The 26696-nt window shown below is 58.7% G+C and overlaps 2 protein-coding genes across 8 annotated transcripts in view; one reads left to right on the forward strand and one right to left on the reverse strand.

Moving 5' to 3' along the window:
- The window catches only part of FRMD8 (FERM domain containing 8), a 38464-nt gene extending 24406 nt beyond the window's left edge, over positions 1 to 14058 (reverse strand). For 3 of the 7 annotated variants that reach the window (XR_016393763.1, XM_022591491.2, XM_022591493.3), the window contains exons 1-9: positions 13420 to 13550; positions 13031 to 13115; positions 11853 to 12020; positions 9054 to 9155; positions 8651 to 8709; positions 8355 to 8521; positions 5640 to 5864; positions 3203 to 3326; positions 2140 to 2283 (exon numbers count right to left, since the gene is read on the reverse strand). Coding sequence is in view for 6 of the 7 variants with exons in the window: in XM_022591491.2 (XP_022447199.1) it covers positions 2140 to 2283; positions 3203 to 3326; positions 5640 to 5864; positions 8355 to 8521; positions 8651 to 8709; positions 9054 to 9155; positions 11853 to 12020; positions 13031 to 13115 (1074 nt within the window). In the remaining variant the exon portion in view is untranslated. Of the gene's footprint in view, positions 1 to 2139; positions 2284 to 3202; positions 3327 to 5639; positions 5865 to 8354; positions 8522 to 8650; positions 8710 to 9053; positions 9156 to 11852; positions 12021 to 13030; positions 13116 to 13419; positions 13553 to 13892 lie in introns of those variants that run through there. The other 4 variants (XM_089914527.1, XM_022591492.2, XM_030763593.2 and 1 more) reach the window with 4 other exon arrangements.
- On the forward strand, positions 12959 to 25380 carry SLC25A45 (solute carrier family 25 member 45). Its single transcript, XM_022591494.2, is given in 6 exon segments — positions 12959 to 19875; positions 21259 to 21302; positions 21492 to 21563; positions 21886 to 22071; positions 24346 to 24604; positions 24757 to 25380. Coding segments are annotated over 6 exon segments (867 nt in total). The 5' UTR covers positions 12959 to 19838; the 3' UTR covers positions 25026 to 25380.
- The last annotated feature ends 1316 nt before the right edge of the window (positions 25381 to 26696 follow it).

Here is a 26696-nt window from a genome sequence, read left to right on the forward strand (position 1 = left end):
GTGTGTGTGTTGTCAATTAAAACCACATGGGAAAAAAAAAACCACATGGAGATTTGGGGGTGATGGAAATAATGCCAATTAAAAAATGCGCAAAAGACGTGAATAGACATTTCCCCTCTAGGAAGATACATGGATGTATCTAAGCACCTCCATAGCTCGCCTGTGGGGGCAGTGGTTACAAGGGTGTGTGAACGTGTTAAAACTCACTTTTATTGTAAATTATACCTCAATAAAGTGACTAAATAATAAAGGAAGAAAACACAAGGAGATACCCCTCCTCACCCACCAGACTGGCTGAACGTTCAAGATGACAATACTAACTGCTGCCACAGCCAGCATCCAGCCACCGCGGGTGAACGCCGAGCACAGCACCTGCCTGTGACCCGGCCTGTCGGCTCCTGGGCGCGTACCTGGACGCGCACACAGAGGACATGTGCAACACTGACCACGCAGCACTGTCTGCAACAGTCCCGAACTGGAGACCCAAGTGCCCGTCCGCTATGGTATGGAAAAGTCAACAGCAACGAATTCACACGTGGGAACACCCGAGAGCCGTGTGAAAGACCAAAGCACTGCCACCTGCGGTGGGGACGAGGATGGAGCTCACAGACACAGGGCTGAGCGCGAGACACCGGGCAGAACAGAACACACTGTGGGAACCCACTGCCCTAAGGCTCAAAACCAGGCAGAATGACTCTGGGGTGACACAAGTCAGGATGCGGAGGTCCCTTGGTGGGGGCAAGGCTGGGAGGGGGCTCAAGGGGTCTTTCTTAATCTGAAAGGTGTTACATGGGTTTCTTTGGGGAAATTTGTTGAGATTAAGAGCTGGGGGGCTTCCCTTGTGGCGCAGTGGTTAAGAATCCACCTGCCAGTGCAGGGGACACGGGTTCGAGCCCTGGTCCGGGAAGATCCCACATGCCGAGAAGCAACTAAGCCAGTGTGCCACAACTACTAAGCCTGTGCTCTAAAGCCCGTGAGCCACAACGACTGAGCCCACGCGCCTAGAGCCCGTGTTCAACAAGAGAAGCCACCGCAATGAGAAGCCCGCGCACGGCAACGAAGAGTAGCCCCCTCTTGCCACATCTAAAGAAAGCCCGTGCACAGCAACCAGGACCCAACGCAGCCAAAAATAAATAAATAGATTTATATATTAAAAAAAAAAAGAGCTGGGCACTTTTCTACATGTATATTATAATTCAATAAAATGTTTACTTAAAAAAAGAACTCTACGGAATTCCTTGGCGTTCCAGTGGTTAGGACTCCGCACTTCCACTGCAGGGGGCATGGGTTTGATCCCTGATCGGGGAACTAAGAGTGATGTAGAAAATGTGATGTCATCAGCATAAAGGTTGGGACGGCCAAGTGTTCAAAGACGAGAGAGGGAAGAGCTAGGACAGGGAGAGAACTCCCTTGCGAGGCCCTGGAAAGGAGGCCCAGCAGGGGAGACAGGGGGAGAAGGGCAGGAGGTGGGAGGGGCCCGTAGGGCCCAAGAGGGGAGCCTGCAGGAGCAAGAGCAGGCACCGGGTATCGGGTGTAGCAGGGCAGAGGCTGCTGGGGTTGGAGCAGTGGGTGCTGCAGTGGGAAGGAAGGCGTAGAGGGAGCAACGGGAGAAGCCTGGCTGTGGCGGGCCCCCAGGAAGGGGCACGTGCTTTCACAGGAGTCCCTGGAGCCCACCTCTGTGCTTGGGGCGGAGAGCAACGAGGCCCTGAGTCCTGGAAGGGCTCTCCTGGAGAAACCAGGGTGGGAGGGGAAGGGGTGGGGATGAAGGTTTGGCTGGGAAGACCAGGTGCCCAATGGATGAAAGTGAAACAAAGGCAAAGAGGGGTCTTAGCCATTCCATGCCTGCTCGTCACCTGAGAGCCCCACTCACGGGGGGCTCAAGGACCGAGGGAGCCAATGCGGGCTGGTCACAGTACCGGGCAGCCCTCCACCAACCACTGCCCCACCACCTGGCCAGGCCTTCCGAACCCACAAGGGTGGCTCCTGGTCAGCAGGAGCCGGCCCCCTGGTCCCCAGGCCCTCGGCAGCCCTCTCACCTCCTTGCCACCCAGCCTGGAGCCTCCAATAGTCTGGGACCCCCTGAGCACACCCTCCCCGACCCCCATCCCCACCCCCGGTGCAGGCAACACCCACCACTACCTGCTTAGAGTAGATCTTGAGGAGCTTGTTGACCGGTGTGCCCTCATTGTCCCCGTCGAACTCCAGCCACAGGACAGACTCCTCCTCCTCGGGAGAGGTGTGGTCCCACGACAGCTCCTGGAAGCGCAGGCCCAGCAGGACGTGCTGGCCAGCGGGAGACACAGAGCTTGGACTCCTTTGGGCAGAGGCCTGCTCCCCTGCCCCATCCCACGCGGGCATCACCAGGAGGATACACCTGGCCAGGCTATTTACCTCCAAGGCTGAGCCTAAATTCAGGTGTCAGTTTCTCTCAGGAGAAGAAGCCCCGCTTCCATCAGACCCTCAAAGGAGGCTGTGGTCCAGGGAGGATGAGACCCCCTAAACCACGCACTTCTCATCAGTGGGTCAAGCTCCTGACAGCTGGGGTAGTGACTCGGGGGAAGGAAGGTGGGGAGGGGAGGCCTTTCCCCTGCGATCAGCTGGTTAGCATCTTAGCAGGAGGCCGGATCTGGGCCCGACATGTTGGGGCACAGATGCCCAGGAAGGGCTGGGATCCCTCCGTGGGGACAACCAGAAGTCTCCCCCAAACTTCTCTGCGGGCTTAGCAGGGACCCCTGCCCAGATGCAGAGAGGCCCACAGGGCAGGCTGCCGACGCCACCTCCTACACAGGCAGCCGAGACAACCAGCACCAAATGCGGGAAGGAGGGCTCCCAGTCCCGCAGGAGAAGCTCCCAGGGCTTCTTTGGAAAACCACCAGCTAGTCTCCAGCCACTGGCCAGGCAGAGCAGCCAGGCCCTACCAGACTCTCCACCTGTCTCCAGCTGCAGCCTCCCCCTGTCCCCGCCACCTCCCTGCCTAGCAGGCTGGGCAGGAAAGCTGACCCACAGCAGACCCAGGGAAGCCCCCGGGATGACAGTGGAAGCCCCAGGGACATCTGAGGGAAAGAGGCCAGACAGGCCGCCCACCTGCTCCCAGGCCAACCAGAAGCCCAAGGGAACCAGGAAGGCCTGGGTAATGACCCCACTCCCTTCCTCTCCAGTGAGGCTCCCACTCCAGGTCCCACCCTGAAGGAGCAGCAGGTACCTTCTCCCTGCTGTCAATGACATGCACGCCCTCCAGACTGATGGCCACAGACACTGGCTTTTGCCCTCCCCGGTGCAAAAAGCCCTGGGCTGGCTTGTCAATCTCGCCGTGGAAGAAGGCAGACCTGGGGAGGGAAAGTGGTGTTAGGCTGTCCCCTCCAGCAGCGAGAACAGATGGCCCAGGGTCTGGGTTCACCCACTAGGGAATGCTCTGGCTGGCCCCTGTCCCAGGCACCTGAGAAGCTTAACCTGTTTGGGTGACAGAAGGTTCAATGGAAACCCACCCCAGGGGAGGCAGAAACAGAGGGGGCGGCGAGAGGGAGGCTTCGTGGAGGTGGTGGCATCTGAGCTGATCAGGCAGGAAGAGGAACTGGGTGGCACAGCGAAGGGTGGGCACTGCAGGCAGAGGGTAGAGCATGAACCCGGGTGTGGGACAGAGCAAGTTACGTTCAGGGAACAGCCAGGAGCCCAAGGGCTCAGGGTCTGCAGGCTGTGGTTGCTGGAGGTTGGGAGAGCCCCGCTGCCCACCGTCCTCCAGGGGCTGCCCAGGCAGAGAAGCAGCTTCAGGACTCGACACCAAGAAAGGGAAAGGCTGCATCAACCTTAGGACACCCACCCGCTGAGCTGTCCCTGCTCCATCCTGCCCCGCCACGGCCTCTTCCTCTCCTCTGGCTGCCCTGGGACTTCGCCCACACGCCCCCTCACCCCTGGCTAAGCCAGAGCCCTCGTTAAATCCTGCAGCCCCGGGCTTCTCTGGTGGCACAGTGGTTAAGAATCCGCCTGCCAATGCAGGGGACACGGGTTCGAGCCCTGGTCCAGGAAGATCCCACATGCCGCCGAGCAACTAAGCCTACACGCCGCAACTACTGAGCCTGCGCTCTAGGGCCTGCGAGCCACAACTACTGAGCCTGCGTGCTGCAACTATTGAAGCCCACGTGCCTAGAGCCCGTGCTCCGCAACAAGAGAAACCACTGCAATGAGAAGCCCGCGCACCTCAATGAAGAACAGCCCACGCTCGCTGCAACTAGAGAAAGCCCGTGCGCAGCAACGGAGACCCAACCCAGCCAAAAATAATAAAAAAAAAAAATAAATTTATCTATGTAAAATAAAATCCTGCAGCCCCGAGGACAGGACTGGAGACAAGCACGCTCTACCTGCAGTTCCAAGAGCACGGCCCGGTGCTCCCACTCCAGGAAGACTCCCACAGGCTCGCTTCAGGGCAGGGACTCCTAATCCACTGAGGAAACTGAAGCAACCCAAACAGCGGCCACAGGCATCTCGCTCACCATAAAAGCTAAAGACCTTTTGCCGCCCCACACCCACACTGCTGCTCCGCCTCTGGGCTCCATCTCACAGCGCAGCTCCTGAGGAGCTGGTTACACTCACTGATTCTTTTTCTCATTGTCCTCCACCCACTGCTACCCCCAAGATGCTGGAGCCAAGGTCAACTAACAGCCACTTGAGACCTGTTGAACTTGACCTTGAAGCAGCAGCGCCTGAGGCTCGGTCACTCCCTCCTCCTCAACACCCCCTCCCGCCTTGCTGGCCAGGCTCCTTCTCTGTCCGGTCCACACTCACTTGCTGGGGCTCCTGGTTTCAAACAGCACCTGCATGCTCATGATTCACCCATTACCCAAGTCTAGACTCAGAAACCCAAATGCCCGCTAGGATCGCCACCTGGGTCGCTGGAGAGCATCTCAAAATCAACACATCCAAGGACAAGCCCCCGACCTTCCCTGACCTGCCCCCCACCACACACCATCCTGTCTCAGCTGATGACAAGGCCGCCCTGCAGCTGCTCAGGCAGAAACCTGGAGCCCTCTCTGCCTGCTCTCCTTCACCTCCTGTACTGCACATCTTGCAAATTCCTTCAACTCCACCCTCAACGTCTCTGGAATCTGGCCACGTCTCCCCTCCTGCGGTACCACCATGCGGCCTGAGCCACAGTACCCTGTGGAGTACGGCCACTGTCCTCACGGGCCGTCCAGCTGCTCCCTTGCCCCCCTGTAGTCTGTTCTCGGCTTCTACTGCTTGCTGTCTCTCTCGCCACTAGAACGGCCTCTTCACGGGCAGGGACGGCGGTCTCTTTTGTTTACCGAGGTGTCTCCAGCACCTAGAGGGTGCGGGCACACAGTAGGCACACAAGAGCTATTGGCTAGATGTGCCTGCATGAATGAGAGCTGGCTGAGGGGGAGGTGGGCAGGTCCATGGACCACGTGGCTGCAGCAGGAGGAAGGAGAGGACCTGTCCGGTGTCCTAGCCCGTGATGGGGAAGGGGGAAGACGAGTGTCCAGCCTGGGACCCGCGGGGCCCCAGGTGCTGGCATCTGGACACACCTTGCATGAGGACAGAGCTCAGCGGGAACGGAGATGGGCTCACAGGCCGTGAGGGAGGGACAGTGGGCCTGGGGCTGTGGCCGCGGCCAGGGAGCCGCTCACCCGTAGAAGGGCAGCTCGTGGCACTTGAGGAGGTAGGCGCGGTAGTGGGGGCTGAGGGAGGCCTCGTGCTCGCTCTCGCTGCCGGCTACCTCCTTCACCCTGCGGTAGGCGTTCAGCAGGCCCTGCTCGCCAGTTCCGGCCTTGGTCCCACGGCCCCGGAGGGCAGCGAAGAGCCCGTGGCCCCGCTTACAGAGGTGGGCAGGGAGGAAGGAGTCCAGCTTCTCCCTGTGGAGGAAGGTAAACAGGGCCCAGCATGAGGGCGGCTCCATGCCTGCGGGCTGGGGAGGCACCGAGGTTCCCAGGGCGTGGGGAGGGCAGGGGGCACCCTGCACACGGACCCCCGGAAAGCCCACTGCCGAGAACCCTGCAGCATGAGAGGCCTGAAGGAGAAGTCAGGAGACCGGGATGAGAGCTGAAACCAGGCCCACCCCAGAAGCAGACTGTGGCCAGAGGAAGGTTTCAGTTTCTAAACTGGTGATTTTGCAACCAAGAAGTGGTCCAAGTGACCTAAAGCTATCAATGCTCTGTTCTGCCAAATAGGGAGGTAAAAAAACCACCAACCTACAACTCATCAGCACAGGTTCACGAAGGAAAGTGATTTTCAATCACACACAGTCGGGAAGCATCCTGGCGTGACGGCACCGTTCTTCCCCCTCAGGCAGCCCCCTGACTCTGGCCAGGCACTGGCCCTTCCAGGTGGACTGCAGCCAGGGCCCAGCCTATGAGCAGTGAGCGCCCTCTCCAAGTCTACGTCTCCAGGTTTAAATAAGGACACGGATCCCTACTCACATGGACGGGTGCCGGCATGCGCCTGGCATGTGGTGGGTGCCAAATAAATATGGCCGAGGTTGTCACTGTCACCGAAGAGGGGAGGGGTCCCCGCAGGGGCTTCTGGAGGACCAACACCCCGGGCCATGGGAAGGGATGGCTGGCCCTGCAGCAGGGCTGACGTAAGGAAGGACCCTGATGCCCAGAGAGGCCCAAGTGCAGGGCGGCACGAGGAGGGGTATCCAGGGGGCTGCCCCCACTTCTCAGGGCTGCCGTAGGCACCTTCATCACCTGTCCCCCAACAGCCCTGCTTCCAGCCACAGCGCCCACTCGTCACTGGAAATCCCGCCTTCCCACTGCCAGTCCACAGCGTCTGTGCAGGCTCATGGCAGGTCCTAAGGGAGGATCTGGGCCTCAGCCAATCAGCACTCTGGCCACTCTGTCTCCTTTGGGTGGACGTGGGCCCAGTCACCAGATGAGTCTTAGAACTCTGGTCACGTGAGGGACGAGGTCTCTCCTTGCCAATGTGCAACTATTGTGGCCACCTGGCCACCACGAGACAAGAGCCTGTCTGACTGAGAGCTGGCCCAGAGGACACAGGGCTGGGCGAGGAGACTGAGGACAGGATCTGCTGGTTGGGGGTACCCAACTGGAGCCCCTGCACCTCAATCACCCCAGACCCGTCCATTTCTTGACAAAGTCCCTCAAGTCCAAATAGTCTGAGCTGGATTCGCTGCCACTTGCAATAGGACCAGACATGCCCATCACGAGAGCCAGGATTTCTACGGCTGCCAGCCTCCAGCCAGCTCAGCTGGGATCACTCAGGCTCCACTGAGCCCAGGGTAGCCCCTGCTGGGCCCCGACACAGGGCCCTGTCTCTGTGCATCCTCTCCCCGCAACACAACCGTACCCTGAAGGGCTGGTGTGGGTTAGAGCCCTGGGTCTAGGACAGGCTGTGTTCAAAGTTCATCTTCAGGGCTTCACTGGTGGCGCAGTGGTTAAGAATCCGCCTGCCAATGCAGGGGACACGGGTTCGAGCCCTGGTCCGGGAAGATCCCACATGCCGCAGAGCAGCGGAGCCCATGTGCCACAACTACTTAGCCTGCGCTCTAGAGCCCACGAGCCACAACTACTGAGCCCATGCGCCACAACTACTGAAGCCCACGCGCCTTATAGCCAGTGCTCCGCAGCAAGAGAAGCCACCGCAATGAGAAGCCCGCGCACCGCAAGGAAGAGTAGCCCCCGCTTGCCACGAGTAGAGAAAGCCTGCGCGCAGCAAGGAAGACCCAATGTAGCCAAAAATAAATAAAATAAGTAAGTTTTTTTTTTAAAATTAAAAAAAAAGACTACATAACTGTTACCAGTTTAAAAAAAAAAAAAAGTTCATCTTCTTTGGAAATATCTCTAAACCTTAAGATCACTGTCCACGGAGCTCAGAGACAGCCTGGTCTGCTTCCAGGGTAGCTCAATCGTCACGACCCCAGGCCCTGCCAATTCACACAGCAAAGAGCACGGCTTCTAGAGAGACGGGTAGGAAGCACAGAGCCGGCATACTGGAACGTCCGGGAAATGGGGCCTCGTCCCTGGAGCTCGAGACTAAGTGAGACTGTCACTGACAACTGGGACTCAGTATTTGGCCACACCCTGGCTGCGACCCCCAAAAAGAACAAGCCCAACTCCCCCTGACCTCACACGGAGGCCGGGCTCCACCCTCACACACCTCTGGAGGTCTTCTCACGGACGTCACTTCCCCTGTCTCCCACTGCCCAGGCCCCTCAGCCCAGAGCAGACGAGGAAAAGGAGGTTCAGAGAGGTGGGGTGACTCACCCAAGGTCACACAGCGTCAGGGCCTCCTGACTCCAGGACCTGGCAAGACCACTTGTAACCAGGATTCCGAGGTCACCCTCCCCACCTTGGGCCCCTGCCTCAGGTCACGCTGGCCCTCACCTCAGGGCACAGGCAGTGGGCTGGCCAGGCTGGTAGGGCCCGAGCTGCACGCGGCACACCAGGGCGCCCAGGGCCTCGCAGTCCTCCACGTCGCATGGGTACCGAGCGGCCAGCACGTTGCCCTTGGCCTCCTCGTAGAGCAGCCGCAGGACCTCCTTGTCGTGGATCTGCAGGCCGGTGTGGCAGGGAGGGGTGGCTCAGCTGGGAGGGGCACCAGTGTCCAGGGGTCAGGACAAGGGGAGGCTGGACACAGGGTGCCAGACCTGGGTGGTACCGCCTGGGAATCCCTGCCTCACCTGGAGCTCCCGCCGTTTGGGGAAGAACACGTTCCTCCGGAACTGCAGGGAAGGCTCATCTGGGGAGAGAGGAGGGGGTCACCGGCCGGCTGCCCCACGCAGCCAGCTCTGCCCTCTCCCCGACTGGCCCAGTCTCCATTCCCCAAGCCTCCTCCACCACCACTCAGAAAACCCCCGGGCTGTCCAGCGATAGGGGGCGTGGCTTATCGCAAGCTGCTCACTGTGCCCCCAGCCCACCCCTCCTGGGCTCCTCTAAGGGATCCCTCCCTCCTCTGGGGGAGATGCCGGCCCTGCCTCTCAGCCAGGGCAGCTCCACCTGCCAGGGGAGGCCTGGCTGGGCCTGGGGTCTGTGCTCCAGACCCCGGTGGGCCCGAGACAGGGACGCACAGGCAGCAGCACTGACCCATGGCCACGTCATCGTCCGGAGCGTCGGTGAATCGCAGCAGCAGTTCCTGCCACTGGCGGCCCAGCTTGTAGGGTTGGTGCTTGGGCTTCAGCTGCACCTCTGCAGGACGAGAGGGGAAGCGGCCATGAAGCCCTGACCAGTGCGACTGCCACCCACTAACAACAACAACAATGCAACGATGACGCAGTCATGACCAATATTAACTGAAGTAGGCACAAGGTGTCCAGAACCATTTCAAGTGGTTAAAGGCAACTGCCCTGCAATAACCCTACCCTCATTTCATCCAATGAAAATGAGGCTCAGAGAAGAAAAATGAGGCTCAGAGAAGTTAAGGTGCTTGTCCAAAGTCACACAACAGGGACTTCCCTGGCAGTCCAGTGGTTAAGACTCCACACTTCCACTGCAGGGGGCGCGGGTTCGATCCCTGGTCTGGGAATTAAGATCCCGCATGCAGTGTGGCTCAGCCAAAGAAACAAAAAGAAACCCAAACAAACAAAAAAAACAAAGCCACACAGCAATGAGAGGGGGTCAGGTTCCAGGCAGAGTCAGCCTCTGACTGTTCCCTACTGTGCCCAGGATGGGCTGGAGCTGAGAGGCTGTGGCAGACGGAAGGTGCTGGGGCCGGAGGTACAGATGGCTCCAGCACCGCCGTTAGGAAGCAGAGCCCAATGCTGGTAACTGAGGCCCAAAGGGCCAAGGGGCTGTTCTCCCCTGCTCCTGGCCCTGCCTGGGCCTCTGCCCGGCCAGCCTCCACCCCAGCAACTCCCCCGGGGGCTCTGGGCTCCAGCTGATCTTCCATCCTGCAAGCTCCCTGCCTCAACGCCATGCCACCCAGCTGCCGCCAGAATCAGTGGCTCCACCAGGAAGCACTCCTGGCAACTTGTTCCTGGCAAGCCTTCCCGGCACACTTCAGACTGTAAGTCCCCTGAGGGCAGGGACACTTTCACTCCTGTTCCCCGCTGGACCCCTAGCATCTAGCTCTGCCCAGTACGGGATTGTGGGCGGGTTGCTCTGCACATACTTGTGAGACGAATGAGGTAAGTGGGTAGCTGGGACCCCGGGACACTGTCCACAGTCCCCAGCCGGCCTCACCCCGAGCCCCAGCAGCTCAGAGGACTCCCGTTATCAGAAGAGGACTGCGCTGACCCTGCCATCCCACGCTTCCAGATGGGGCCTTCCTGCCTGGGGGCTGTCACCCCAACGAGACTGACAGTCCCTGGAGCCCTGTTCCATGCAGAGTGACAATGGCATGGAGAAGGTCAAACCCTCCCAAACATCCACCTTGAAGGGCGGCTCCAGCAGACAGCACCCCGTCCCTGGGGCATATGTCACCCACTCCGGGCGTGGTGCGGGACCAACAGCTCTGAGGGCCCGAGTCAAAGCCGAAGTGGCCTTTCAGCCTTCCTGAACCCAGCCTGGGAACAAAGTGGGTGCTGACTCTGTGCTGGGGCCTCTGGGATGGGGCGGTGCCCCAGGGTGACCCACGGGCCACACAGGCAGCCCATTCACGTTCCGGTGAAGGGGGAGCAGGAATGCGATGACGAGGGAGTGGGGGAGGAAGTAAGCTGCCCCACTGCAGGGACAGGGAGCCTGAGGTAGGGCAGGGGCCCCATGAAACCACCCCCAGCTTTCCAGAGACACGAGCCAAGGGGCCCGCGGTCCTGACCAACAGCCAGAAGGGTGAAGGAGGGGCAGCTGAGCTGGGTGGGGAGCAGCGGAAAGAGACGGATCAGCAGGAAGAGGGTGGGCGAGAGAAGTAGCTGGGCAGGAAGCTCCCACTAGAGGGTGGGGGTGGGGAGACAGGCACTCCCTCTCCGACCAAGTGGGCATACCCTCCCTCCAGGGCACAGGCACAAACTCCTAGGGGCCCAGGGACCAGGCACACCCTTCTTGCCCCTGTTCCTCTACAAGGGAGGGGAATGAGTGCAGAAAACATGCCTGGTCCCGGCACCAGCTGGGGCATCCTCTCCTGGCCCCTCTCCTGACCAAGCCAGCAGGCTAGAAGCCCTATTCTGAGGCCCCAGGGAGCTCCCCATTCCCCCCCACCTCATGTCCCCCAGGCCTGCGGGCTGGAGGGCTCCCACTGCCCTCACTCCCACCCCACCCGCCCGCCTTGGGATCTCAGCCTGAAAGGGCAGGACAGGGTGATCACGGGCCAGAAACCAGGCAAGGCTGGAGGCGCCCTGCAGAGAAGCTGGGTTCCCACTCATCCTCCCCACCCTCAGGAAAAGTCCCATCCTCAGGGGTGGCTGCTTCCTGGGCCGGGTCCCACCTTCCTCCCTGCCTCCACGGAGCAGGATGCAGCTCAAGGAGGCTGGCTGGGGGCCACCCAGGCTTCCATTCTGATCTTGGTCCCACCACTCACTGGTCCTATGGCTCCAAACCTCAGTTCTTCATCTGCGTGACCAGGCTGGGCCATGAGGATAAGGTGGAACTGCTTTCAAAACGCCAGCTCAGGCTGTGGCACAGACCACGTGCTCGGTGAACACGCGCCCCCCCCTCCCTGTCCGCCGCCCCCACTCCTCCTGATGTGCAGGCTCCAGCAGCACTGAGGCTGAGGGGTAGGCTTGGCCCCTCCTCTGCCTCCAGCACAAAGAAAAGAGAGGCGGGGGCAGAGGAGCCAGGCCACCTCTCAGGGCTCTGGGTCCTGAAAGCCACGGCCAGCTCCAGGACACAAACACGTCCCACCTTCCCCTGATGTATAGTGGCCAGAGGTTCCAGAAGCTGCCCCTTCCTTCCCCACTGGTCAGCGCCCTTCCAGCCCTTCCCCCTGGGCTTCTCACTGCCAAGTCTTACCCAGCAGAGGGGAGACAAGCCAGAGCGCAAAGGCATCCAGGGCAACATCCGGGAGCTGCAGGACCTCACGGACGGCCTGATGCAGCTCGTGGGCAGTGAGCGAGGGCAGGTTCTCCACGGCCAGGGGCACCATTGTGTCATCCGCCAGGTACACCAGCACGTCAGCTGCTGCGATGGAGGCCAGGCAGGTCAGCTGGGCCCACTGCCCAGGCATGCCAACCAGGCACCCTCTACTCCCCGCTCTGGGGCTGCAGCCCCCACCCTCCAACCCTTGGGGTGACCAAGGCTACATTCCAGAGGCAGAGCCCCGTCATCCCCTAAGGACCCCGTGAAGAGTGCTGTCTGTTAGGACTTACTGAAGACCCTCAAACCACCCAGAAACCCAGCAATTCCAGCCCAGGGACCAGCCTAGACCCACCCTAACCCCCAAAAGTTCAAAATTAGGGCTGGCTGCTGCACCCACACACACTCCCCTGGCAGCCCCAAGGACTCTGGTGTGCTTCTCCCCCAAAGGAGAACATTCTACAGGTGGGACTGAGGCAGAGATAGATTGAGCCCATCCTGAGATTACAGTAGTTAGCAAATCAAGCAGGGAGGGAGAGAGCTATCATCCTTAAGCAAATCACTATCTCCCTCTGGCCCAAGCTAACATGGGGACAGAGGATTCTCAAGGCCACCCCAGGGTAAAGCCAGTTCCAGCGCTCAGCTTCCTTGGGACTCTTTAAGACTCAGGACTCAACACGATGGCCTTTCAGTGTTAAACAGAAGTACAATCCAAAAAGTTGAGTGTTCCCTTGTGACAGCCTGTGGGATGCCTATTTGGAGTCTGGAGCCAAAAGGAGACCCTTGAAAGAGCAGCCAGATTCAATTCGCCATCACTGGAACCACAGGTACCATGAAGAAGCACTCAGCTTCGAGGCCAATATACTCGGGGTTCCAATCCTGCCTGGCCTCTGGCTAGCTGACCGATTTCAGAAAGTCAGTGTGTCAAATGCCTCAGGTACAAAGTATAGCTAATACCTGACTGACTTGTCACTTTTCCACACCTCAACAGACCTTATTTGTTAATTAATAAATAAGATTCTCTTCACTGAAAGAGATGACAAGCCAGGGCCACTTCCTCAGGGCTGAGGCCCTAGGAGGGTACAGTGGGGAGAAGACTGGGGACAGGGACCCACCTCGGGCTCCCACGGAGGACACGCTGCTTCGATGGGACCGATCAGCGGGGCCGGGTTGCCCAGCATTGCCTTCTGTTCCGTCCATCTACAGAGGGAAAGAGAAAAAGCAGCTAGTGGAGAGCCCGGAGCCCTTCAAGCTCTCACTGAGTAAGGAAGGGGTCCCGAACTGATCTACGAAGGTGAACAACCAGGGCTGGAGGCACTGGTGTGCTGACTAGCGCGGTGAGGGGTGGGAGTCCTCAGCCAACTGGAGGTCGGGGCAGGTGGAAGGGGTCGGGGCCGTGGTGGTCAGAAGACGGGTCAAGTTCGGTTCGCCGGGGTGCCCAGGCACGGCACGGCGCACCCCTGTTCGGGGCGGGGGCCCGTGCAGGGCGTCGCCGCTCTCTCACCTTGCAGGGACGCAGCGCCCGCCGCCTCAGTCCAGGTTCCTGCCCTGACCCCGGCCGCCAGCTGCTGCCCCGGCCTCACCGCCGGCCGGCACTCTGAATCCTACTTCGGCTCCAGCTCCCCGGTCTGCTACGCGGAAGCAGAGGCGGAGGAAGCGCCGCACACGGCCCCGCCTCTCCGACCCGCAGGAGCCAATCGGAGCTCGGGGCCGCCGCGCACGCGCCCTGCCTGCCGCCCACGCGCTCACGCCCCTCGCCCGCTCGCGCCTATTCCGGCCTCACGCCTCCAGCTTCTTGTACCTGCGTTGCGAAACTTCCTCGCCACCTACTCGAGTGACTTGGGGGCCAGTGGCCCACACAAACAAGTGTCCCGGCTCTTGGCCGGTAACAGGGTGTGGCGAAGGTTCAAGGAAATCGGGAATGGGGGCGCGAGCTCTGGCGCTCAAACGCGTGTGACTTTGGGCCGGTTCCCTCACCTGTAAAGGGAGACGCTTCGTGGCTGCGTATCATGGAACCACACTGTGCTGGGCGTTGGGTAAAGGTGACGCAAGCCGCCGCCTGTACTGCAGCGCCTCGAGGCCGTGAGGGGTGGTAGGCTCTCCGCGGTGGTCAGGGGACAGGGTCCCTGTCCCGGCTCATCCTGGACAAGGCCCTTCGCCTCCGGGCCTCAGTTCCCTCCTCTGTAAAATGAAGAGGTTGTACTCGATGACCTCCAGAGATCTTCAAATTACATGTCAGAAATCCAGGCTGGGCACACCTGTTATTCCAGGGAGCAGTCACGTGAGCCTTCACTATCTTGGACACACAGCCTGGGACACCTTGAGTCGTTCGCAGGCTGGGAGAGGCATTGGGGCCCCGAAGAAGCAGGTGTGAAACCACTTATCCCCAGGGTCATGTCACTAACATGTATGTCCTGGCAAGGCATGTGTGTGCCCGAGGTGTAGAGGTGCCTCAGAGAGAAAAACAGGTCCAAACGGCACCTTCCTAAGCCAGAGTAGCCAGAGGTTGTTCTAAGTGACAACAATGGGCGGGGGGATCAGGAGGGGGTGGGGTGGGAGGTAGAGGGCTCGCCCTGCCCTGATTCCAGCGCATTGGAAGGCAGCTCCAGCTCCTAACCCAGTCCAAGTTTCCTCAGTATTTGAAACAGCTCTTTGCCTGACCTGCGGGACCCACACTGCCCCCACAGTTGGCCCATTACATCATGTCTTCCTTCCCAGCATGACCTGAGGACTCAAGGAAGCTCAGATGTGAGCAGTGGGAATCGGCATCTCCCTCCAGGTTCTCAGCTCTGGGACAGGCCACAGTGGCTTGGTGGCCTCCCTAAACCAGCTGGACTGAAGTGTGAACACAGTTCAGTGTGTTGAGTGCTTACTGGGTGTGTGGCCTGGGCTGGGGCAGGGGATGGAGACCTGGGTGAGACGTGGCCCCTGCCCTCAGGGGTTTCATTGGGGAGTGGAGGGAGAGAGGAGAGGGAAAGAAGCCCAGGAGAGATGCATGTTTATTTATTTAATTAAATATTTATTTATTTGGCTGCGCTGTGAGGCATGCGGGATCTAGTTCCTTGACCAGGGATGGCACAAGGGCCCCCTGCATTGGGAGTGCAGAGTCTTAACCACTGGACCACCAGGGAAGTCCCGAGAGATGCATGTTTAAAGCTACATAAGATGACCGAATTGCCCTAAGAGCTATAAAATGTCACAAGCGGGAAGAGCAGCGTCCTCAATTCCCGAGCACCTACTGTATGCTGGGCCCTCTCCCGTGTGTTTCCTCATGTCATCCTCATGGACCTTCGGAGTGGAGATGAGGACAATAGTAGCTGCCATTTGCGGAGCATATACAACGTGCTGGACCCTTTTCTAAGTGCTTTAATCTTTATAACACACTAAGAGGTGAGTATCATATTTCCATTTTATGAGAAAACAGGATCAGAAAGGTTCAGTAACAAAGCTGACGTCTGACAGTACGTGTGGTGGTGGTGAGGAGACTGGAACCCAGATCCAGCGAGGAGCGGCGCTGGAGGAGATTCATGAAGGCATTCCAGGGAGCGGGAGGTGTGGGAGCATGGTTAGGACACCAGGGAAGCCCTGGGCCATCAGAGCACAGCAGGTGGGAAGGTGGGGTGCACCTGGAGGGGGCTGGGGGGCAGGCATGAGCACCAGGGGTAGGGCTGTGGTGTGTTTAGCAGACAGGCCATTTTGGAGGTCGTGAGCTACAGAATGTCAAGATCAGAGCTTTGCTCTGGCAGACAGAGGGTCAAGCTGGTGGATCTTGTTGGAGGATTGGAGAAGAGCTAGTCAGGGGTGGGGCTGCCCTTCTGCCAGCCTCTGGGGAGTGGCAATGGGTCTCCCTTGAACTGGAGAGGTGTGGTGGGATTAGAGAAGAGAGTGGGACCCATTCTGAAGTGACAGGGCAGCCTGAAGGCCTTTAGAGCCAAGAAGCCTTAGACTCAGCAATCTGCTGGGCTGGTCCTTTACTTTTGCAAACGGTAAAGGCCCACAGAGGGATTGCCCAGCATCACTCAGGAGAGAATGAGCTGCAGAGCTAGGATAACAGCCCAGCCCTCCGCGAGAGACCAGTACTCGGGAAGGTCTTTGGGGGCAGCCCTAGGGGCCCTGGGCAGCTCTAGGGGGAGGGGGTCAGAGATGGAACCCTGCTTCCTAGAACCTGTCTACCCATGAGAATGTGGTGGGGGTGGATGTGTTCTGCTTTGGCAGCAGCGGGAGAGGAGAAGCAGCAGCAGGGCTGGTCCTTGGGCATTTGATGGGAAACTAAGAGGTGTAAGAGATCTGGAGGGGCAGGTTGGAGGTATTTGGAGGACTTTACATTCTTTGGGGCCCATTGGAGATGGGGACAGAGAATTGGAGACCCAGGGCTGGCTGCAGGGCAGCTCACTAATGCTGTTCCCTCACTTGTCCACTCATTCATTTCTCCTTCATTGCCTACGCTGTGCCACACATAGTTCTAGGCCTTTAAGATAACATTAGTGGACAAAACAGCCAGAGATCCCTGCTCAGACAGACAACAAGGTAATTGCATAGTGTGTCAGAAGGTGATGAGTGAAAGAAAAGGTTGGACCAGGGAAGGGGCACCTGGAATGCTGGGCAGGTGGGGCAGATGGCAGTATTCAGCGAGCCAGTTAGGGCGGGCTCACTGCGCAGGCGATGTCTGAGCCCAGGCAAGAGGAGGCCGACTGGAGGAGGGAGCAGCCTGGGTGAAGGCCTGGGGGCGGGAGCCTGTTGGAAGAAGAGAAGGAAGCCAGGGTGGCACCTCGAGGGCACCTGGAGCCTAAGAAGGCTTTGGCTTTTTGTTTCTTTTAGGTTTTTTTTGATGGCGACGTGTGGGTTGCGGGATCTTAGTTCCTCGAGCGGGGATGGAACCCGTGCCCCCTGCAGTGGAAGCGTGGAGTCTTAACCACTGGACCGCCAGGGAAGTCCCTGGAAGGCTTTGGTTTTGAGTCTGAGCAGGGTGGGGCCATTGCAGGGTGTGGAGCAGGGCAGAGACATGGTCTACTTCAGTTTCAACTGTGTCCTCTGACTGCTGTGGAGGACAGACTGGAAGGGGGAGTGGGTGGGTGGGAGGGACAGGGTGGGGGCAGGGAGGCCAGCTGTGGACAGGAATCCAAGTGGAGGTGATGATGGCTGTGGGCCAGGGCAGTAGCAGTGGAGGAGGTGAGGAGGGGTTGGATTCAGGATCCGTTTGGAAGGTAATATGAACGCAGTTTCCTCACGGAATGGTGGTGAGGTTGAGAGAAAGGGAGGGGTCAAGGCAACTCCAGGGGTTGGTGACACGTTTGGGGACTTCACAGCTTTCTCTGGGCAATGGTGCCTGAGCCCTGGATCTCCGTGCCCTTGAGAGAAGACCCCCTCCTCCTCAACCCCACCCCAGGCCCCAACTTCCCAGCATTCCTGAGAATAGAAATCTGACGGAATATTTTATGGCTGTTGATGTGAAGAACGTGGTACATCTGTACGCCGCCATTCTCTCTGCGTTTGCAGCCAAACCTGCAGTCAGCACCTTGCCTGCATCCACGGGTCTGCCCCCTTGTCCTGCCCCGTGTTCCGGTAGCACGTGTGCATCCCACCCTGCCACCACATCCCCACCACTGCTGTCTCCTGGGCCTTACGTCATAGGAATCGATGTGAGGTTGCCAGAGAAAGTCAGAAACGTGGCCTGGATGATGTGGTCCTGAACGTGGACACTAACAAAAGAAATGCTCATACCTGAGTTATGGCTTATATGGCTCATACCTGAGTTATGGCTTATACCTGAGTTAACTTGAACTTGATGCTAACTGGAACAGCCTGTTTGTGGCCTATCAAACATACACTGTGCATCTGCTTTAATCATTAGAGAAAAGGGCGCATTGACCAGAAGCAAAGAATGTCCACATTAAAAATAAAGATTAGGGAATTCCCTGGTGGTCCAGTGGCTAAGACTCCACACTCCCCATGCAGGGGGCCCGGGTTCGATCCCTGGTCAGGGAACTAAATCTCGAATGCCGCAGTTAAGAGTTCACATGCCACAACTAAAAATCCTGCAGGCTGCAACTAAGACCTAGCACAGCCAAATAAATAAATAGAAGATTAAGTGCCTCTCTTCCTGGGACGCCAATGCTGGTGCTCCTTCGATGATAAGTCTCACTTCCCAGGCACCAAGGCCATACTGACTCTCTGTGTACGTGCTGATCTGTTTTTTTGAAACCATGAAGGAATGTCTCCCTGACTTGTTTGATGTTCTTTGTTCTGACAAGGCATAAAACTGTGCTGAAAACCATGCTTCTCCGGAGCAGTCCCTCAGAGTTATCTGAGAGGCTGTCTTCCGGGCTCTAGTCCTCAGTTTGGCTCACATAAAACTCTTTTCAATTCCTGTTATACATTGTGTATCGATTATTTTCCTCGACAACACCAACACCTGGAAACCCCCTTTAATGACCTCCCAAGCCTCCCAAATGACATGGGAGCAGAGAACCTCAAAGTGTGTGCCTGGTCACAGATCACCAGGCTGCCCGGGGCTGCTGAGACTGGAACCCGGTTTAGAAGGTGCCAAAGCCTGTGCTGCTTCCACTCCATGTACACTGCCCTCCTTCTGGGACAGAGAAAGATGACAAGTTAGGAAAAATAAAAGTACCAGACACTTAACGGAAGACACAACAGGTGAGCGATCATCTGATTTATAAAAAGAGGCAATGAATTTTTTCTTAATTGAAGTATAGTTGATTTACAATGTTGTGTTATTTTCTGGTGTACAGCAAAGTGGCAACGAATGTTTAAATGATACAAAATAGCATTTTCAAAGCAAAGAGTAACTGTATTTAACCATACTCAGCTCATAACAGAGCAAGAGGGTGAGCGGAATAATCATTCATGCTGGGACTTCCCTGGTGGCCCAGTGGTTAAGAATCCACCTGCCAATGCAGGGAACACGGGTTCGAGCACACTGGTCCAGGAAGATCCCATATGCCGCAGAGCAACTGAGCCCGTGTGCCACAACAACTGAGCCTGTGCTCTAGAGCCCCCAAGCCACAACTACTGAGCCCACGCGCCTAGAGTCCGTGCTCTGCAACAAGAGAAGACACCGCAATGAGAAGCCCGTGCACCGGGACGAAGAGTAGCCTCCGCTCGCCACAACCAGAGAAAGCCCGTGCACAGCAACGAAGATCCAACGCAGCCAAAAATAAATAAATTTATTTTTTAAAAAATCATTCATGCTATAGCACTTATTTAATGAACTGGCGACAGAGGAAGTTGGTCTAAGGAAGCAGAGAGGAAGGGAGGGATTCAGGTCCCTGTCCTGTCAGTTTGGGTTGTTGTCCAAAGAGAAGTGGGAAGTCATAGCCTGGTCACCCCCAGGCAGACAGACACACCACCCTTTGTACACCGAGTCTCCAGCCTTCCCCCGGAAAGAGGCATGGGGAGGGGAAGGCGAGGGAGGCTGTTTCTGACACACGCAGAGGAGTCAGTCGTAAACAACCCCTGGAGAAGGCGGCTTTGGGCCCCGGTGAGTCACTCCTCTCTGCTGGGCCTGCCTCCCCGTGGCCAGGCCCCACTGCCGCGGGCCTTTCTTGGGCCGGGCTGGGCTGGCTCCTTAAACCCTGGCTGACTGAGGCAGCCCTGGAGGGGTCCCACCAGGGCCTGAGCCCAGCTGCCAGGCCTAGTCACACTGCGAGGCCATTGCTGGCCGGCACGGGGGGTCAGGCCACCGTGGGCCATCCTCCCTGCCCTGTGAGATTTCACGCTCCGCACAGCTCCAGGCCACCAGGCTGCCTGCGTTGGCTCCCTTCCCCTCCTGGTCTTGGCACTGGGCCCTCACCCAGGGTTAAACATTAGCAGCAGATTATCAGTCCAGGGTCAGGGGGAGGGTGGAATTACACTTTCACCAGTGTCCCCTCTGCTGGAGCCACCAGTGCCCACCCCCGCCAGACAATGCCCGTGGAGGAGTTTGTGACCAGCTGGATCTCTGGTGAGACACTTTTCTTCCTTCTGTCATAGTAACCCCAATTACGGGTCATTTCCTGGGGAAGGTGGGTGACGTTGGAGGAGCTGAAGCCAAAGTCCTGGTGGCCTGGAGCACCCAGAGCCAGCCGTCCTGGAGCCTCCTGGAAGTTGCTGGAGAGGAGAGGAGAGGCGGGTGCTTCTGCCCAGTCCCCAGGCTGCCCCCCAACAACCTGGATACCTGCCAAGTGCCCAGGTGCCGTGCTGAGTGCTCTCCCAGACTCACCTGCACCGCCGGAGCCACTCTCCGGGGCTCAGAAAGGAAGTTCACCTTTGACCTCACCTGCTGTCCTGCATTCCCCTTTGGGCCTCTGCCCTACCTGGCAACGTGCCCTGAGGCCAGCTGTGCTGTGGACCCAGTCCAGCGTCCAGGTGACATTTCTCTCTGGAGAAAGAGACATCCGAACTTGCCTCCCGGGGCTGTGACCTCACTGAAAGGTCGGGGACCAGCATCCACTATGTAGGGCAGGACCAGGAGGTGGGGAGACACTGGGGGCTGGGCCCTCCTCCCCTGGTGCCAGTAAGACTCCTCTAAGGGGGCCTCCCTGGTGGCTCAGTGGTTGAGAATCCGCCTGTCAATGCAGGGGACACAGGTTCGAGCCCTGGTCTGGGAATATCCCACATGCTGCAGAGCAACTAAGCCCGTGTGCCACAACTACTGAGACTGAGCTCTAGAGCCCGCGAGCCACAACTACTGAGCCTGTGCACCACAACTACTGAGGCCCGCACGCGTAGAGCCCGTGCTCTGCAACAAGAGAAGCCACCACAGTGAGAAGCCTGAGCACCGCAAGGAAGAGTAGTCCCCGCTCGCCGCAACTGGAAAAGCCCGCACACAGCAACAAAGACCCAACACAGCCAAAAAAAAAATTAATTAATTTAAAAAAAAAAAAAAAGACTCCTCTAAGGGCCCCCAGCTCTGCACTGCCGGCTACAGGGCAGAGCGCTGGTAGGGCCGGTCCTGCATCAAGGCCCTGCCCTGGACAGCAGAAGGAGGGAACAGAGCTGGCAGCGAGGCAGGAGCCCCGGAGCCCCCCAGTTAGATAAGTCAGCAAGATGCTCGGGTGTCAGGTCTGGGTGAGGACACTGGGCGTCTGGGGTTGGCTCCTCCCCTCTGCCTGTGTGCCCTCCAGGCAGGGCCAGGGTTGTCTCCGCTGTCCCCTGTCCCCACACCTTCCCAGCCCGGTGCCTGGAGTGGAGGAGGGTGCAAGGGGCAGCTGGCGTTTCTCTGGACTCTGGCAGGCAAGCCCTGCCCCGCTTTCTCCTGCCTGAATCCCGCTCCCCTCTGGATACAAACTTGCTTCCTCGGCCTGGCCCGAGGGTCCTCACTCATAGCACCTTCTTGTCACCACAGGAGCTCTGGGCTTGGTCCTGGGACACCCCTTTGACACTGTAAAGGTGGGTCTAGGGGAGGCACCCGAGGAATGAGAGACGTCGCCTGAATCAGACATCAGGGAGAGAGCAGGGCCTGGCTGACGGAGGCTCTCTCCCGCTTCTCCTGCCCTGCGGGCAGCCCACTCAGAGGGGCCGAGGGATGAGCTGGGCAGGATGCCCAGCCTGTCCACCTGCTCTGTCCTCCCTGTCCAGGTGCGGCTGCAGACCCAGACCACATATCGGGGCATCATTGATTGTATGGTCAAGACTTACCGCCACGAGTCGGTGGGTGGCTGGCTTTTTGGGGGGCTTTGGGGCGGGAGACCTTGGGCAGTCTGTGCCAGCTTCCTTCTCCCCTCCCCGCCCACAGAGCTCTGCCCATGGAAGAGAGAAAGAAGACCCAAATCTGGGGCCACTGGGGGGCTGAGCAGTAGCTAAATGCCCCCAAAGTGGAGCTGAGGCCACCCCCAGCCTTAGGCTGCTTCCTCCTCCCTGTGGCCAGGCCCAGGAGCAGTTTCCAGCCAGAGGAAGCCCTGCCAGGCCCAGAAAGGGCAAGGGTGAGGCTCGCACACCACCCGCCCAGCTAGCATCCGGTGTCTCTCTGCAGCCCCTGGGCTTCGTCAAGGGAATGAGCTTCCCCATCGCCAGCATAGCTGTGGTCAACTCTGTCCTGTTCGGGGTCTACAGCAGCGCCCTGCTGGTACTGACAGCCACCTCCCACCAGGAGCGGCGGGCCCAGCCGCCCAGCTATACGCACGTCTTCATAGGCAGCTGCAGAGGGGGGTTCCTGCAGGTGAGGGGGCAGCATGGGGGCACGTGCACACACTGGGGCAAGCACATGCGCTCGTGGTCACATACACAGGCACAGGCACAGTGATGGCCAGTTCACTCCTTTCCCTCCCAGCCCCCTCTGGCCACCCACGGCTGCAGACCCCAGGCCTTCTCGAGGGGAACACGAGTTGCTGTGGGAGAATGGCTTGCTCCTGGCTGCTCCCTGTGACCCTGATGGCTGAGCTGTGGCCTTCCAGGCTGCAGGTCTGGAGGGGAGGGTCATGGAGAACAGAGGGGGCAAAAAAGGTAGAGAGAGCTGGGGTGGGGGGGAGACAGTGCCAAGAGGACATGATGGAGAAGCAGTTGATGTCACCCTCTGAGGCTGGCAGGGCTTGCCCACCTCTGGAGGGGTCTGCTTCCATCTGTGAGCCTCACCCGGGGCCTGTCCACAAATCTCACTGGGAGAGGCTCGGGGTGTTATAATCATTAAGTGACTAATCATTTGGTTCTGGTCTTTGTTCTCAGTGCTTAAGGACTGGGCTTTCGAGGGTTGGGGTGGAGGGAAGAGGGGCCTCCAGGCACCAGGGGGATCCCCAGCTAAGTGAGGGCCTGAGCTCAGAGGCAGAGGGCATGTGCCTGGCTCCATCCCACAATCCAGCCAGTGCCCTAGGTCACCCTCTTCTCGACACCTGCCCTGATGCTCCTGTACACATCCCAAGGCAGAGAGCAAGGACAGAGTTAGGACTCACTAAATGGATTAATCATTCATGAGACCCAAAAGGCCCTGGCTTTGCTTTTGCCCCTTGTGTGGGGCTCATGCCTGAATATTTCCCAAGCCCTGAGACCTGCACCCCACAAAAACAACGACGAGAAGGAGCCCCCAGGCTCAGTGGCCTGAGTCAGGCTCAGCCGGGCCCAGCTCCTCCGTCCTCCTCCCCTCTGGCTCCTCGAAAGCAGAACAGATGGCAGAACTGGGGCTTGTCGGGTCACTGATGGGGATGGGGTCCAGGGACCAGCTGGAGCCCCATTTGCCACCAAGCGCACGGCTCTGGTTAACAGGGTCTTGGAACGGAAAATGTATTTTCACATGGAGATGACGAGGAAGACTCTGTAGCACGGGGCAGGGAATGACAACCTCTTTTGTGTACAAAAGTTGCTTCTGACTCAGCTAAGGCTGACATCATTGTACAGAGCAGCAATGTCTGATGTCCCCACTGCCCCTGTGGGCACAGGATGGGAAGGGGAGGGGCCGTAGCCCGCCCAGCCATTTTCTCACCCCCAGGAGCTCACCGCTCTGGAGCAGCCCTCAGCCCAGCACTGCCCGCAGGCTCTGCTGGGAGGGTGCCATCAGGAAGCCATCTCACAGGGGCGGACCCCAGCCCACTGCCCTTCCTGCAGGGGAGGAAATAAGCAAACTGTCACCCTCTGAAGACCACCGGAGCCAACCGCCAGCCTCCACCGCTGTCAGCCATCTCCAGGGCTGAGGAACTGAGCTTGTGTACCTTCCACGGAAGGAAAAAAACAAAAACCACATAAGTCCATAAATGATATGCTAACCTCAGCTTGGACCTCAATTCTCACCTGAACTTTCACAGCTGACCTTGACCTAGTTGCGTCGCTGACCCACACCTCGGCCCCTCCCCACAACCTCCCTCCACGTCCCCAGTACCAACATTACCCCAAATCTGTGTCCTGTCTGCCCCAGCCAGGTGATAAAGTTCAAGGACCCACAGATCCCACCCTGTCACCCACCTTCTGCTGGGACATTAGTGCTTGGGGGTTTGCGAGAGGTGCTTCTCCACCCAGGGACCTCTGAGAGGTGTCCTGCAGGAGGTGGGGAGGGGGGAATCTATGAAGTTGAGGTGCCCTCCTTACCCCTGGGGAGGGGTCAGTCCCCTGCTGTTTCTTGGGCACAGACTGAAAGACTGAATCTTTTTCTTTTTTTTTTGAACCTGAACCACTGCAATGAAAGCGCCGAGTCCTACCACTGGACTGCCAGGGAACTCCCTTTCTTAAGCATCGCGTGCATGCCAGCAAGTTCGGCCGAGGGGAGGGGCAGTGTCCCTTGTTGTCAGGGGCCTGATGCTAAGGGAGGGGGCTCTGGCCCATGCCCCACTATGCGTGGGAGAGGCTTAGAGCAGGCGAGATTCTGAAGGAAGATGCTGCCCTGTCTGCCCACTGCCTCCCCGCCCCCGCCCCCGCCCCCCCCGCCCCCCCCCCCCCCCGTTAAGATCAGAGGGAGGGACTGTTCCCGTCCAAAGCTCCACCCAGGCCCTTCATGCTTCTTTCCCTACAGGCCTACTGCTTGGCCCCTTTTGACCTCATCAAAGTCTGGCTACAAAACCAGACAGAGCCCAAGGGGAAGTCAGGGAGCCCCCCACCCCAGTACCAGGGGCCCGTGCATTGCGCGGCCTCCATCTTCCAGGCCGAGGGGCCCCGGGGGCTGATCCGGGGAGCCTGGGCCCTGACGCTGCGGGACAACCCCACCCTGGGAATCTATTTCATCACCTACGAATGGCTGTGTCGCCAATTCACACCGGATGGCCAGAACCCCAGTAAGCAAAGTGGTGTGAGAGGGTGGAGGACAGAGAGGAGTGGGGAAGGGGAGCTGGACTGAGCCCTGGAGGATGGGGAGGGAGCCTGCGGATGCGGGAGGATGCTTCGTTCCTCAGTCTGACCCCTCTCACCCCCAGTTCCTCTACCCCAGGCTCGGGCACAGTGCTGGTGGCAGGGGGCTTTGCCGGCGTCACCTCCTGACCCACAGCCACCCCATTAGACGTGATCAAGTCCCGGATGCAGATGGCGGGGCTGAGGCAGAGGGTGAACCAGGGGCTGCTGGACTAAATGGTGAGCAGCGCCCGGCGGGAAGGGCTGGGGGTCTTCTTCCAGGGGCTCAGCATCAACAGTGCCCGTGCCTTTCCCGTCAACGCCGTCACCTTCCTTAGCTACGAGTACCTCCTCCACTCCCGGGGATGAGCCTGGCTGGGTGACGAGCTCCCCAGTGAGACCACCGCCCACCTGCCCAGATTGGAGGCCAAGTTGAAAGCACCAGCTTGTGATTCTGATGCGAAAGGCTGAGCTCCTCTTTATCAAGGCACCTCCAGCACGCAGAGGGGGCTGGGGAGACGCCTCGGGGAGCTGGAGGCCTGGGGACCTGGACTCCACCCGGATTCCAAGGCTGGCGTGGGCCTCCTAGCAAGTGCCTTGATTCCTTTGCTTCCTGAGTCTGTGAAGTAAACTCACAGTCAGTGGCGCTGGTGACATTCCAGTCCGCACACTCGCAGAGCTTCTGCTTGCGGTCAGCCTGGTGCTGACCGCCTAGCTCCCTGGATTCCGGTGACACATTCTCACCTGCCTCCCCCTTCACTTCCTTTCAAACCTCTCCCCGCATGACTTGAGGGTAGCCCGGTCTCCTCTGGTCCAGAATCCTTCAGCGGCTCCGTCACCCTCAGGGAAAAGCCCAAACTCCCCCTCCTCCTGGCCTCCCCTTCCCCCCAGCTTGCTTCTCCCTCTGTTCTCAGGCAGCCCAGTCCTGCTTGAGGTCCCTGAACAAGCTGTGCCCTCGCCTCCCACCTAGAAGGTCCGTTCCCTCTGGGCCAGCAGTGGGCAGTGCCTGCAGGGTGACTCCCGCATCCCTGGGGCTGAGCGGCTCCAACCCAGGCTGAGCACTGTCTCCTGGAGCCCTTCCTCTGCTCACCCCCTCCTGCCCGGAACTGAGGTCTGCAGACCTCTCTGCTTGCCCCCATGCCTTGATCATAGCCCTCGCCTGTGCTTTATTATGCTTTATTATGGTTGTGCTTTATTATGGTTGTGGGTTTACTTCTCAGCTTCCCAATTAGACTGGGTGCTCTCTGAGGTCAGGGGTCATACTTCTGATCCATTTCCCAGCACGGAGCCCAATGCTCGAAGCAGCCCAGTAAGTGCTTGTTAAATGAAGTGCACTCCCGACCTCTGGCCCCGAATCCAATCACCACACCCCTGTCTCCATTGCCTGTCCAGGCCCCTCTCGGGGTCTCCAGTGCAGTAGTGTCTGCCTTGCCAATCAATGGCACTTGTTTTCTTTACCCGTCTTAACTGCTAAATGGGAATTAAAAACTGGCTGAAATTGTTCACTTAATTGGCAATAAAGTGAGCAGAGTTTGTACTCACTCATGTCCTGATGTGGTCTGAGATCAAACTCGGCCCCCCTCATGGTGACCTGAACGCCTGGAATTCCTGCCATTTACTGGGACTCCAAGCATCACGGTGTTATCATCACAGTTTACACAGGAGGCAGCCTTGGCTCAGGGACTATGTAACCCACCCCAGGTCGCACGGCTGGTATGTCACACAGCTCACTTGGATGCATCTGAGCCTCCACCTCCAGAGCCTCGTTGCTCTGCTACCCTGCTCTACCTGGGGCTTGTGACAGTCCCCCACGAGTCACCTAAGTTCAATTTCACGTGGGCTCGACATACAGCATCAGCCCCCCACGTACCCCTCGGAGCTCTTGTTTACTGGATCGTGTGTCACAGACGGTGGCATTCTTCCCTGCTTCCATCGTCACAGCGTGGCCGCAGGGCATGTGGCTGCAGAGCGAGGCTACGTTCCCCTCAGTGAGAACTTGTGCTTGGGTTCTTGCTAGAGAAATGTGAGCAAAAGTGACGC

The sequence above is a fragment of the Delphinapterus leucas genome, chromosome 7, assembly GCF_059928025.1.
Source record: "Delphinapterus leucas isolate spDelLeu-1000000601 "Yukka" chromosome 7, BTC_Dleu_Yukka2, whole genome shotgun sequence".
Classification (NCBI taxonomy): domain Eukaryota; kingdom Metazoa; phylum Chordata; class Mammalia; order Artiodactyla; family Monodontidae; genus Delphinapterus; species Delphinapterus leucas.